The 13,146-nt window shown below is 38.5% G+C and overlaps 1 protein-coding gene across 1 annotated transcript in view; it reads right to left on the bottom strand.

Annotated features, from left to right (window-relative positions):
• Positions 1 to 7,423: 7,423 nt before the first annotated feature.
• Positions 7,424 to 13,146, bottom strand: part of SLC13A4 (solute carrier family 13 member 4) — a 51,637-nt gene continuing 45,914 nt past the window's right edge. The window contains exons 14-16 of the mRNA XM_044678319.1: positions 12,693 to 12,854; positions 10,349 to 10,486; positions 7,424 to 7,561 (exon numbers count right to left, since the gene is read on the bottom strand). Coding sequence (XP_044534254.1) covers positions 7,424 to 7,561; positions 10,349 to 10,486; positions 12,693 to 12,854 — 438 coding nt within the window. The remainder of the gene's footprint in view (positions 7,562 to 10,348; positions 10,487 to 12,692; positions 12,855 to 13,146) is intronic.

Below are 13,146 nucleotides of genomic sequence, written 5' to 3'. Positions count from 1 at the left end.
TCCTATTTATTTTAATTATTTCAAAGATATATTCTCTGAAAAAAAAATTTGGCTCAGCCCATGTAATTTTTGTTTTTAAAAATTCCATCATTTACTTTAAAGAGCATTCCATCATTCTATGAATTTAGTTCTTTTTGATGACCTATACTGCTGGGCAGATGAACTATCAATCCACACATTAATTTAAAAGTATATATTTTAAGATATGCCAAAGTCAAATATTATTTTATTAGGTGTTCCGCTTTAGCGAGACTTGTGGATTTAAAAAAATTTTTTTTATTTCTTTTTAGCAGCCTCCCTGGTGGTGTCATCCAGGTCATTTAATAGAAGTTACAAACAGAAAGAAATCGTTTTTCATTGTAAAAGTGAAATTTGGGAAATGTATCAAACTACATTTCCCGTGATCCAACGTGGTCCAATTGGTTTCCGTTTCCAGGTTTTTGGGCATGGGGAGGCCTACATCTTGACGCAGGAAAGAGTTTATAATCCCCTGGGTTAGGAGGGAGGCTCTCTCTCTTGGCCAGCAGATTTGGGAGGAGACAGGAGACAGTAATGGCGAGGGCGGCGATTTTGAATGCTTACAAGCGCGTGGTCTAATAACTATCTATCAGCATGGCTTTAATTAAATTACTAATATATATTATTATATCAGCCTTTATCATTTTTAATATTAACATCATGCTTTTATAAACACCCATCACAGCACTATATTTTGTAATTAAGAAGTAAGGAATTTAAACATCCCACCTCCAGTCTCCCAGAACTTAGATATATAAAGCTGTAGACTTCCATTATCATATCCCTTTGAAACAACAAACATGTCTAAATGATGTTTCCATTGTATGGTTCCCCTGTGGTAAGGAACCTGGTGTGGTGGGAGCAGTGCTTTATTTGATACCTAGAGACCAGGGCTACAAACAAGTGCCTTTTTAATATCACCTTTCTCGGCCTCTGTTTCTCTTTATAATGAAAGTATTGAAGGGGAGGATCTCTAAAAGCCCTTTTAATTCTAAAATCTCTTCTGTTATGCTTCATCAACATTGCTTTTGGAACTAACTTCTAAACCTCACAATAAAACTTTACTCTTTTGGGGGTGTTGTAGTGAGAGAGCAAGAGAAGAGAGGAGCATAATGGTTTGACCAGCTGGGGCTATTTTGGATTTGAGGCCAAACCTATTGATTTCTTTGCTGGTCTACAAATGCAGATCACCTGCTTTACAAATTAGTTTGTTTAGAGTTTTACTTGGGGCAGTGAGAAGTTCAAAGCACTTAGCCATTATATAGCAGAGATGGGACCCGAAGCCAGGTTTTTCTGACTTGAAGGCTTTCTGTTTCATACAAAGCTTTACTGCTTTTGACCAGCTAGTCTAACCCACCTGGTTAGAACCACTTGATTTTGAATGATTTTTAGCTGTTTTCAAACGTCAGATCTCTTCTTAAAGGACCACTTAATGTTAAAGAAGATCTCTCCAAATTCTTATGCTTCATTAATAAAGACCTATGTAGAATGCATGAAGATATTTGCTTGTAACATGAATTTTTCGGGGTGATGTGAGATGGACAAAAGTCTGAGGATAATTTATTTCTCTGTCTTGTACTAACTATAATGCCAGAGAATACTAATAGCTGTAACGATTAAAAATGATAAAGGCTGATATTATGAAGAAAAATAATATTTTAATTACCATGGCCATGTTGGTAAAATATATAAGACCACGCCTGACTATTTCAAAAAATGCCACCTGTCCGTACCTCCTCCCATCTTGTCTGCGTAAGTCAAAGAGGTCGTCTCAAGGCCAACCTCTGAATTTAAGCTGCGCTACATGTTGGAGATGTCACCACGTCCAAAACCGGAAACCCACTGGATCACAGAAAATGTAGTTTCAAAGTCCCCCACATGTCCGCAGGAAGTTTGTCAAATACTTTTAAATGGAACCCCCAGTATTCCAAATAACACATAGCTAAGCCAGGACTTGGTCTGTTAATCTTGGATCTTCACTAGATCTACAGAAGAGCACTATGTAAAAAGAATGACCCTTGGATGTGGATTCTGAAGATGAAAGTTTGGATTTTTCCTTTAGCTTTTTAGCTATGAGTTTTGGTGTGACTATGAATCAGTTCCCACATCTTTAAAATGAGGGTAATATTTCTACTACCTACCATATAAGGTTCCTGAGAGGATCAAATGAAATATTATGTACATAGTATACTTTTCTAAACTTTATGTAGAATGTGAGTTCTACAAAAGTGTACTCACTGTACTTTTTACATTATGAATAAATAGAAAAAGTGTTCTGCCAAAAAAGGGAAGGGCCAGTATTTCATTGGCTGAAATTACTAATGCCTTTTGCTGCTTCTGATTTGGTGTTTTATGCTGCTGTAAACGTTAGTTCCCTGCTGTTTAAGCTAAAGGAGCAATTTTACTATCCCATTTCATTTTTTCCACATAATTTACTCCCCTTCAATTTCCATTTGTGTAAATGTAGGTAAAATAGAAGACATCCGTACATGAGTATTTTTAAATATGTTCACAGAGTACATACACATATATTTATAACATGTAATGTTTTCATTTCCATTAGGCTAAACCTCACCCTTTTTCCACTAGGCTAGACCTCACCCTTTAGATACTATTCCAATGTTTGTATTTCCCCTATGGTCTACACCTTTTTCAGTGTGCTCTGATTAGCCTCTGCAAAAGGAACATTACTGTAATGGAGGAAAAGAGCTTTCTCTTATATTTCCTCTACTATAATTTGCACATAGCAATTTTTTCATTTTTGCTTTCTTGAACTATATTCATAGTTCAAAGATTGATAAATTGCATGAATAAAAAGTGAACCATGATTCATTTGCCATAAATTTCAATGTAAAATTCTGATCCATTTCCATCAAGAGAAAAAGTAACCTCTATGAGTAAATAATATAATTTAAAATCATTATGTGCTTTTCGTTACCAAAAATTATTTGGCATTTCCTGGTTAGTTTATTTTTCAAAGTTTATTTTTATCAGGCATTTCTTGTCACATCTCCCCATTGAATAATAATTAAAAAAATAAAACTCATAACATGTATAATACACCCTATGCCCAAAGGACTATAAAACAGTACATACCTTTTGACCCAGTAATACCATAACTAGGTTTTTATCCCAAAGAGATTTTAAAAAAGGGGAGGGGAGAAGCTATGAGTACAAAAACATTTAAAGCAGCTCTTTTTAGGGGGGCAGAGATTTGGAAAGTGAGGGGATACCCATCAATTGAAGGTTTATGGTTAAGTAAGTTATAGTATATGATTGTAATGGAATACTATTGTGCTGTAAGAAATAACAAGCAGGGGGAGCTCAGAAAAACCTGGAAAGACTTCTACAAACTGAAGCAAAGTAAAATAAGGAAAATCAGGAGAACATTGTACAGTGACAAGAATACTGTATAATGAACAACTGTGAATAACAGCAATACAATGATCCAAAACTATCTCAAAGGACTCATGATAAATGCCATTTCCAGAGAAAAAGAACTGAGTCTGTATCCAAAATAAATTTTCTTCACTTTCTTAATTTTTTTTTCTATTTGTGTTTCCTTCCACAAAAGGATTAATATGGAAAAATTTTTCCATGATTGTACATGTAAAATATATATGAGATTTCTTACCATCTCAAAGAAGTTGTGGGAAGGAAAAGAGGGAGAGAATTCTTGGGAACATGTTGGAAACTTTTTATATGTAATTGGGGAAGAATAAAATTGAAAAATAAAAAACAAATATACAGTCCATCACAACAAATTTGTACTTTAACCATATCTAAAAATGTATGACTTGTTGTGTATTTTGAGTCCATCATCTTTATGGCAGGAGTGAATGACTCAAGTGGATGGTACCAAGTTAAAATATAATTGGAAAATGTTTAGCAAAAATACTAAATACAACATAGGTAATGTTAATGTGGAGTTTTCTAAGTTAACATGTGACTCACAGGTGTGAGGATATATAAAGGACGACCGGCCCACTGAGGAAAGCAGCCATGCTTGTCTGAGATTGCTGGCAAGGTCCCAATCTCACAAAAGGCACTGCTGCTCTCCTTGAAAGGTCATCATTAAACCCTGAGTCCCGTTCCCTCCCTCCCCCCTCCCTGAAGAGCAAAGAAGTCTTTGTAATACCATGACTGAAAGTACCAAACCTGCCTTTTCCTCAGTACATAGAATAGATTAGTTATCACTCTTTCTCAACTTGTCTGAAATAGCAACTATGGTAACATTCTGTGTGAAGTCATTTTCATAAACGTTGTTCTGTGGGAAAGTAACAGCCCCCAAGAATGTTGTAATGCTTAGCAGGCTACTCTCTATAAAAGTCTTTCTCTTTGTCATAATAAACGAAGTTCGCGGACCTCATGCTTTCCTGTCTGACTCTTGCCTTTTCATCTCTTCATCTATTTGTAGATCTCTAGATCTACCTATTCATCTACCTCTCTCTATCCTTCCTCAATGATGGAACCCTGGCTCTCCTCTCAGTGCCCCCAACACACAGGTATCCATTTCTGTTTGGGTTTGACACCTGCTTTTGGACATGTAGCTATTTGGATCCTTGATTGAGGTGAACTAATTTCCCCTTATTTCTGGGACCCTGGACTTGGGGAAGGAAATGTGATGAGATCTTGTATAACCTTAAAAGAGAGTTTACATATATACTCAGGTGTTCAGGTTACAACTTCCCTGAGTCAGAGAAACACAATTGTTCAATGTACTGACAAATACTGAGTATCTTTAGCACTCTGGAGGAAAATCCAAGAAATGCCATGATAAAAAGATCCCTGGAACTAGGAATTGGGAGACCTTGGTACTGATGGTCTATCTCAGCTCTCCAGTAGTTCAACACGTGACTGTGGGCAAATTGTCTAACCAATGTCATAAAATGAAGAAGGCAAGATCATATTGTATATAATGTAACTGCTTTTGGAATTAGATAGACCTACTGCAGAAACTAGCTGCTTCACCCTGGGGGATTATACACTGGCCTTGTTTTTTCATCTGTTTAATGAGACGATTGGACCAAACACCCAAGGGCCTTTCTAGCTCAATCCTACATCTAGATCAGTGATTCCCAAAGTGGGCACTACCACCCCCTGGTGGGTGCTGCAGTGATCCAGGAGAGCGGTGATGGCCACAGGTGCATTTATCTTTCCTATTAATTGCTATTAAAATGTAAAAAAAAATTAATTTCCAGGGGGCTAAGTAATATTTTTTCAGGAAAGGGGGGCGGTAGGCCAAAAAAGTTTGGGAACCACTGATCTCGATGAAATATAAGATCCTTTCCAGGTCTAAAATTCTTTGTGTCTAGAAAGAATGTCTTGAAACGTTGGCAAGAGATAAATGAGGGCCTGAATGAGTAATGATGTCACCAAGTATTAGAGTGTTAATGCTTAGAAGTTGTTCTTATATTGATATGAAGTAGCCATGTTAGTTCTCAATGTTTGAATAGTAGAAAAGGTGATTTTGTATGGCAGGCCTAAGAGCTATGGTTCATGTTAATGGCTTCAAGACCGCAGCAGTTAGAGAACCCACAGCTGGTTTCTATTTTTTACTTATATTTTCTTCTCCCTCCACTCACATCCAAATTCAAATGATCTCTTCTAAAACCCTTAAAGCATTATAGAAATGAGTAATATGGAGTGCTCATGTTAGATAATAAAAGAATCTTTACAATCCATAGAAGCTAAATAATTGGTTTTATTTATGTAGGAGGAGTTCACATGCTAATAACAGCAAATTTAAAGCCAATTAAAATAGGTACATTTGACTACAAGGGACTCTTTCAGATATTTAGTAAATAATTGACTTAGTGATTAGAAATATGCAATGTTGTTAAGCTACTGGAATAATGAGCATTCATTTAGTCATGTAGAACACTTCTCATGGAACAAGTAGACTAGTTCTCATTGAGTTGAAAAAACATTCTGAAATGGTTTTCTTTTTGGAATATTCATTAGCTACAAAAGTTTATTGGATGCTTACTGTGCACAGAGTTACTATGCTCTTAACTTACTGGCAAAGTGCTAAGCACTAGAGATAAAAAGAAGATAGATTATTTGTGCCCTACAGAGCTTTCTAGTCTTCGAAGAATGACAAGGATTCACCATCAGTCTGTTCCTTCTAGCACCCTCCTAGTGTTAGCTACCACTAAAGATTTTGGAAAGATAAAAGCTTCAGTTTTTTTTCAGTTTCCTATAGTCCCTTCTAGCTCTATGTGGGATTAAATAGAGTAAAATAATGAATGTACCAGCTTTACTGGTTTATATATAGTTTTTGGTTCTCTGAAAAAAAGTTATAAAAATGTTTTTTTTCCTCCTTTACCATTGAGAAGGTATAATAGGAAGCTAGGGGCAACCAAGAAAGAAAGGGGTGCCAATCTCTTTGTCCTTTAGTCTTTTTCCCTCTCTTCCTGCTAGGTGTAGATATTCTGGGCTTGGAATCAGAGGACCTTGTCTCTGATTCCAATTCTACCACTATAGTTTGTGTGAACTTAGGAGAATCTACTTTGATGGACCTTAATTTCCAGTTTCCTCATCTGTAAAATGAGAGAGTTGACTAGACTTCTAAGGTCCCTCCTAGCTCTAAATCTTACAAATTCTGAGCACATATTTTCATGCTGAAATAGAAAACTGTATGGCCCTATCTGAAAAGAGAAGCACTTCTTTTTTTTTTCTTTTTGGGCTACTCCTCCAGAAAGAAATGCTAAGAATAATAAGGGAATCCTGGTGATGAAGAAATTATACTAGTTCTCTGTGGCAGTAGTTAGGACAATCAAACATTTAGAAGAAAGAAAATAAAGTTGCCTTTCAGGGTCTGGAAGAGGCACTTGGAATAGTGACAGATATCATTAATGATTCCAGTTGGCATTGTTTTACCTTCTGGGCTTATCTACCTGACAGTTTGACTCCCATCTCCCATCCCTCAATCCCAAGGTGACATTAATGCTGTAACATGCAACATGATGGATCCAATCAGTCTTGTAGGGCAAAAGCTCAGCTCCTGGGCTGCAATGATGTGTTGCTTTTAAGAAACAGGGTAGGGTTTACACAAGCTAGAATGTATGTAGCTTTCTTCAGATTTGCTTAGCTTTGAAAAGTGAGAAATTCCTTTGTTTTAGAAAGGCCCTACATAAAATCACATCTCTATTTTAAGAAGAATCTCTAAAGAGGAATGAGAAAAATTCATAACTACTTTCTTAGTACCACTTTAAAGGGGTAGAAGGCAACAGAAAATCAGAATGTCCTTCCAGTTGGTGTATTTTTCTTCCATTTCCTGTGACTGGCCTTTGAAGAGAGGAATTCTTCAGATTGCTTGGATCCAGGGTTATGTGTCCGTGTCAATGTCCTTAGCTTTGCCGTTTGCACCTTGCCTTTGGTTTGGTGAGTCTGTCCACAGGCACTAGGCCTGATGAGTGATGTTACTGACCTTAGCCCAGACTGGAAAGGTATCCAAATGGAAGAGGTTAATTCCCCAAGTGTTGATAGCCACTGTCACCACCACCAGTCCAATTACATTGACCCCTAAGCCGGCTTTCACCTATAGGAAATAAAACCAATATATTCAAGTCACTTCTTTAGACCAGAAGTCACAAACTCCCTGGGAAGGAGTAGGGGGGAAAGAGGGTGAGTTGTTGTCTCAGTTACATTTCCTCTGTCCTTGTATCATTCAACTCTGCCTCCCATTTTCCTGCTACTGCTCCTAAATGTCCTTGTTCCTCTGCTGGATGTTCTGGCTTTGCCAGGTATTTATGGGTATGTGAGAAGGGAAGAGAAGTGTCTCAGGTGTCGGGAATGAGAGAAGGTGAACACTAGATCTTATGTCAGCAGAGGTAACTTATTTCTACTTTCCATTCACCCCTTCCTATGGAGGATGAGCACAGGAGGGAGGAATTACATGGGACCTTTGTTTCTAGGGGCTGTCATCTCTGGACCTTACCCATTTATCTGCTGGGGCACTAAGCAGAACTATGTATAGTGTGTAGAATGGGGGAATTGTGGTGGGAGCAGCATAGCTAAATGGAAATATCAGTATAGTAAACATGACTATTCCCCCACCCAGGGGAGTTGCCAAGCATGCAAAGAACATACACAAAATAAATCTTCTTCCCTGGCCCTTATTTGGAAAAACTGCAAGGGAAAAGTGTATGCTTGGAAATCTTTTCAAATGACTAGATGAGGGGAACCTCTCCCTACTGAACCCTAGCCTGAGCTGAGGAGTTATTAATCATTGTGATCCTTTGCTATACTGAGCATAAAGACCTTCTGTCCAAATTCTGGGGCCATAAGGGCCATTGGTTTGATACCAAAGTAGAAGTCTGAAAAAGCAGGTAATCAGTTTGAGAATACCATGGACTAGGTAGTGAGGTGAGAGGAAGAATTACCAGGGAGTGTCCCTGTCATTGAATATGAAAAGGGAATAGTATCTATAGCAATAGAGACTAGACTTATGCTTTTATTGCTTTAAGAAACCCTCTAGTAAAGAAATTCCCCTTCCCAAATTTCATTACCTTCTGCTCAACTTAGAGCCTTCAAGAATGACTTGCCTAGGGTCATAACAGTATATGTCAGAGATGGAACTTAAAACAAGTGCCTGGTCTCTACTGCACAGTACTTTTAAATTTATGAAGCTTTCATATTCTTTGTCTTGTTTTATCTTCACAACAAGAGGTGGTTTCAATTCAATACTTGTTAAGCTCTAGGCTAGTGATGGGCAACCTTTTGAGCTTGGTGTGTCAAAATTTGCCAAAAAGCTGAATATAACTTGGGTGGTGTGCCACTTCGAGAAAAAAAAAACACCTGTAATTTTGTGATATTTATAATTTAAATAACAAAAATGTATAATTGTAATATATAACTATTTAATAAATCAAAAACTAATTAATGTACCTGCTTAGTGACTTCTTCATTCATCAGTCAGTTGGTTTCTTTTGTTGGTCTTGATATTATTTAACTTGTGGGGGATGCCAGTGTACTAAGATAAGTGAGGGGGAGGGGGAATTCTTTAACTAACCTGCCTATTAGTGGCTTTTTTGTTGCTGAATTTCATTGGCTAATGAAAATTCATTTAGTCGCTAAATCTTCAATTGAAGGTTGGTATTTTGTACACTTCAAGCCCAAGCAAGTGCTACTGACTTTATCTGTCAATCTGTTTCTTTTGTTGGTTTTGATATTATTTAACCCTGAGAATATGGTCTCACAAAAGTATGGAGAGAGAAAAATTGTGAGTAAAGCCATTGCTATATTTTTCAGCAAATGTTTCATCCTTGGCATGTGGCCCCATACTTCATCGAAAATGTTTTCGCGTGTCAGTGCTGACAGTGTCATAGGTTTGCCATCAGGGCTCTAGGTTGTTGATTTCAGCATGTTTGACTCTTTGAGATTCTTATTTGGGTTTTTCTTGGCAAAGATACTGGAGTGGTTTGCCTTTTCCGTCTTCAGATCATTTGATAGTTGAGGAAAGAGAGATCAAGTGATTTGTTCAGGGTCACACAATGAGTAAGTGTCTGAGGCCAGATTTGTTGGGTCTTTCTGACTCCAGGTGCAGCACTCTCCACTGTGCCACCTCACTGCCCAGCTCTCTGTAGCAGCATGGTATAATGGATAGTGTTGTGGAAGAGGTAGGAATCAGGAAGACAGGGATTCCATCTTGGCCCTGGAGACTAGTAATGTGGCTCTGGACAAATCATTTCAGTTTTGTGTGCCTCTAGCCATTTCCAAGAGGCAAATTTAAATGATATCAAGAAAAATTTCCTAACAATTAGTTCTGTCCCCAAGTAGACTAGACTGCTTTAGGAGGTGGTGGGTTTCCCATGGAAACTTCTATTCAAAGAACAAATCTAATCTCTCTTCCACTTGAGGATTATGTCTCCCTCTGAAGCTTATAGGCTAAACTTCCTTTTTTAATCCTTTTTTTCTATCCCTTCTTTTAATCATATATGCCATAGAGTCCAGGTGTTCTGCCATCTTACTTCTATTTTCTCAATCAGACTTTTTCCCTTTTAAAGACTGGGATATCCATAATATGATGGCTTCTGAAGTTTTCTTTTGTTCACGAGAAATGAGAGCCTAGTAGAGAGGTAACAGACATGATACCCCGAGGCTTCAGAGAGATCAATCCCAGTGGTTTATGGTGGGTGGCTTGACCATTAGAGGAAGGATGACTGGACAGGTAAAGCAACTATTAGGGGGTATCTGATTTGAGGATGAGAAACATATCTTTTGATAAGTTGATAAATGATATTTGGGAAAATTTTAGGAGAGTTGAGGGCAAACATCCATTTCTCATGGACTTTCAAGAGAGAGGGAATACTGGTATATTACTCACCATATCTTTAATTTGGCAGTGGCCATAGCTGAAGACAATTGCATTTGGGGGATTTCCCACTGGCAGCATAACAGCAAAGGAGATGCACATGGTCACAGGAATCAGAGTGTAGAGTGGGTTAATATGTAGGGTTTCAGACTAGGAAAGGAGAGAATTGATAGGAGCATTAAATTCAATATAAAACTTTCTCCTCCCTCCATTCACATTTTCTATTATATTTATTGTTTTCAGCAAGTTCTAAATGATTGTGTAACATTAGTTGCTGCTTCTTGGAGGGTGGTAGTATAATGTGAGATTACAACCTGCAAGGATCATCTTTTCTTTTTTTTGAACCCTTACCTACTGTCTTAGGTGTATTGGTTCCAAGGCAGAAGAATGGTAAGGGCTAGGCAATAGAGGTTATGACTTCCCCAGAGCCACACACACCTAGGAAGTGTCTGAGGCCAGATTTAAACCCAGGATCTCCCATCTCTAGGCCTGGCTCTCAGGCTCCTGAGCCACCCAGCTATCTACTTATCCATCTTTTCTAAGTAGAATCATGTGCTAATGCTATCAATTATGTCTTTTTTTTACTGACTAGGATATTTTATTAGGAACCAAGTATGTTGTAAAGAGTAAAAAAATAATAATCACCCCCGTTAATTTAACACAAATGATTTCACATACAACCTAAAAAGGGAGTAACACATTGCCCTGTCTACAAACATATTGGCTATCAATTAACTCCCATACCAAATGACATTTATTGTTCTATATAGTACATGGCCCTTTTTCACGAAACAAAGTCCAAGTGTTCCTTCTTTTTTTTAAACCCTTACCTTCTGTCTTGGAATCAATACTGTGTATTGGTTCCAAGCAGAAGAGCAGTAAGGGCTAGGCAATGAGGGTTAAGTGACTTGCCCAGGGTCACACAGCTGGGAAGTGTCTGAGGCCAGATTTGAACCCAGGACCTCCCATCTCTAGGCCTGGCTCTCAATCCACTGAGCTACCCAGCTGCCCCCCAAATGTTCCTTTTTAAGTTTATCAATAGGACATATGCCCTGAGATCCTTTCCCCTTGCAGGAATGGGTTGCATTAAACCATCTATGTTGTGTTTTTCAGTCTTCTGGGTGACCAATGGCATATATCTATCATATGGCTGCATATGCTCAATGTGCAGCTCTAAAATGGAATTTTTCTTCTAAGTGGAGATAATGGACAATTTTGGAATTGTGACTCCAGTCTTGACTTCACTAATACTACTCCATCTCTGGCTCAAGGGAAAGAGAATTTAAGGAGACAAGAGAAAAATGAGAATGATTGGAGACATCAGAGCAAAGGGAAGGGGTGTAGAAAAAGAAGAAAAGTAAAGAAAAAGGAGTAATTTTTTCATCTGCTTTTCACCAGGATTTAGGTCAGGTTGAGGGTGGCAGACTGCTTCCATTTTTCTATCACATGACATCATTTACTTAGTGTCAGGCCTTTATAAACCTCTATGCAGCTGTTTCCCCATCTTTCTTGAGCTGAAGGGCTCTCATAGAGGTTGGGGTAGCTCTCGTTTTGGCCTAAACACTTTTGTTGGGGTGGTTATGGCTGCCAAGGGCTTGGATCACTTTGTACTGGAAAGCGTGGGCCTCTATGAAGATTCTCCCTATTTTTTCCCCCCACTTCTTCCTTAACCCTATTGGCTCTCCTCTCAGAGGATTCAGCACATGTGGTTTTCACAATGAAAATGACACTAAAGAAGATGCATTAGCATCTGCTTTGATTGTGAGTCCTAAGGACCACCTGGCTCTTCTACCTGATTGGCAGCTGAAACCTTTTATGCATGTTGTCTCCTCAGTTGGAAAAAGTTCTTGTCCTGTTTTGCTTTTCTATTTGCATCTTCAGCACGGAGTACACAAGTGCTTAACATGCTTTTTTATTCATTCATTCTGGAAAGGGGATGGGCAAACTGTTTAAAGAGGGGGCCAAATGAAAGGAAATGCTCATCTGTCAGTCTGTTTCTAAGGCAGCTCTTTCGAAATTTCATTGTATTGTATCCTACTCAATGTATTTGTCAGATTAGAACATTTCAGGGGGCCGCATCTGGCCTGCAGGCCATAGTTTGCCCATCATTGCCTTATACCATCCCAAAGTTAAACAACTATTGACCCCTGTCCTATCATTTATTTCTACTCATTTTCTACCCAGTAGAAAGGGAGACTCAGAAGTGTAAAACTCTGAAGGTTGTAGGAAATAATCAAAGATAGAAGAGAATAGATTCTTACCCTTTTTGTCCCTTTTTATTAATTTTGGTGTCCAAATTGGAGTTATTTTGGACCATTGGTCGGGGGACATGAAGTCACCCCCTCCAAATACTCACCAAACTGCAGAGGATTGGCAGGAAGATGGTGATGGTGGCAGGATTGCTAACAAATTCAGTGACCACAGACACCAAGATGCATGCCAGTAGGGTGACTGCCCATGGTGGGAGGCTGCTCAGGGATAACATCTGCTGCCCAATCCATGTGGAGAGACCGGAAGACTGAGAAGAGGGAGGGTGACAGGGTAAGGTTGAGGCAGAAATACCTGAGATATGGCTGTATATGGCCATAGCAGATTTCTGGAGGCCAAATGGGCCATTCCTGCGTCTCTGTGGATCAAGACCCTCCATGGCAATAGAATTCCATTATAGGGCAGCACTGCCCTGGAGTCAGAATAAACCTGCTTTCAAATGTAGCCTCAGACATTTAGCTGTATGACCTGGGGCACATCACTTAACTTCTCTCAGTCTCAGTTTCCTCATCTGTAAAATAGAGATATAATAGTGCCTACCT

This window comes from Gracilinanus agilis, chromosome 5 (genome assembly GCF_016433145.1).
Source record: "Gracilinanus agilis isolate LMUSP501 chromosome 5, AgileGrace, whole genome shotgun sequence".
In the NCBI taxonomy this organism is placed as follows: domain Eukaryota; kingdom Metazoa; phylum Chordata; class Mammalia; order Didelphimorphia; family Didelphidae; genus Gracilinanus; species Gracilinanus agilis.
The sequence above is the reverse complement of the archived record's forward strand: the minus strand, read 5'-3'. Positions and strand labels throughout refer to the sequence as shown.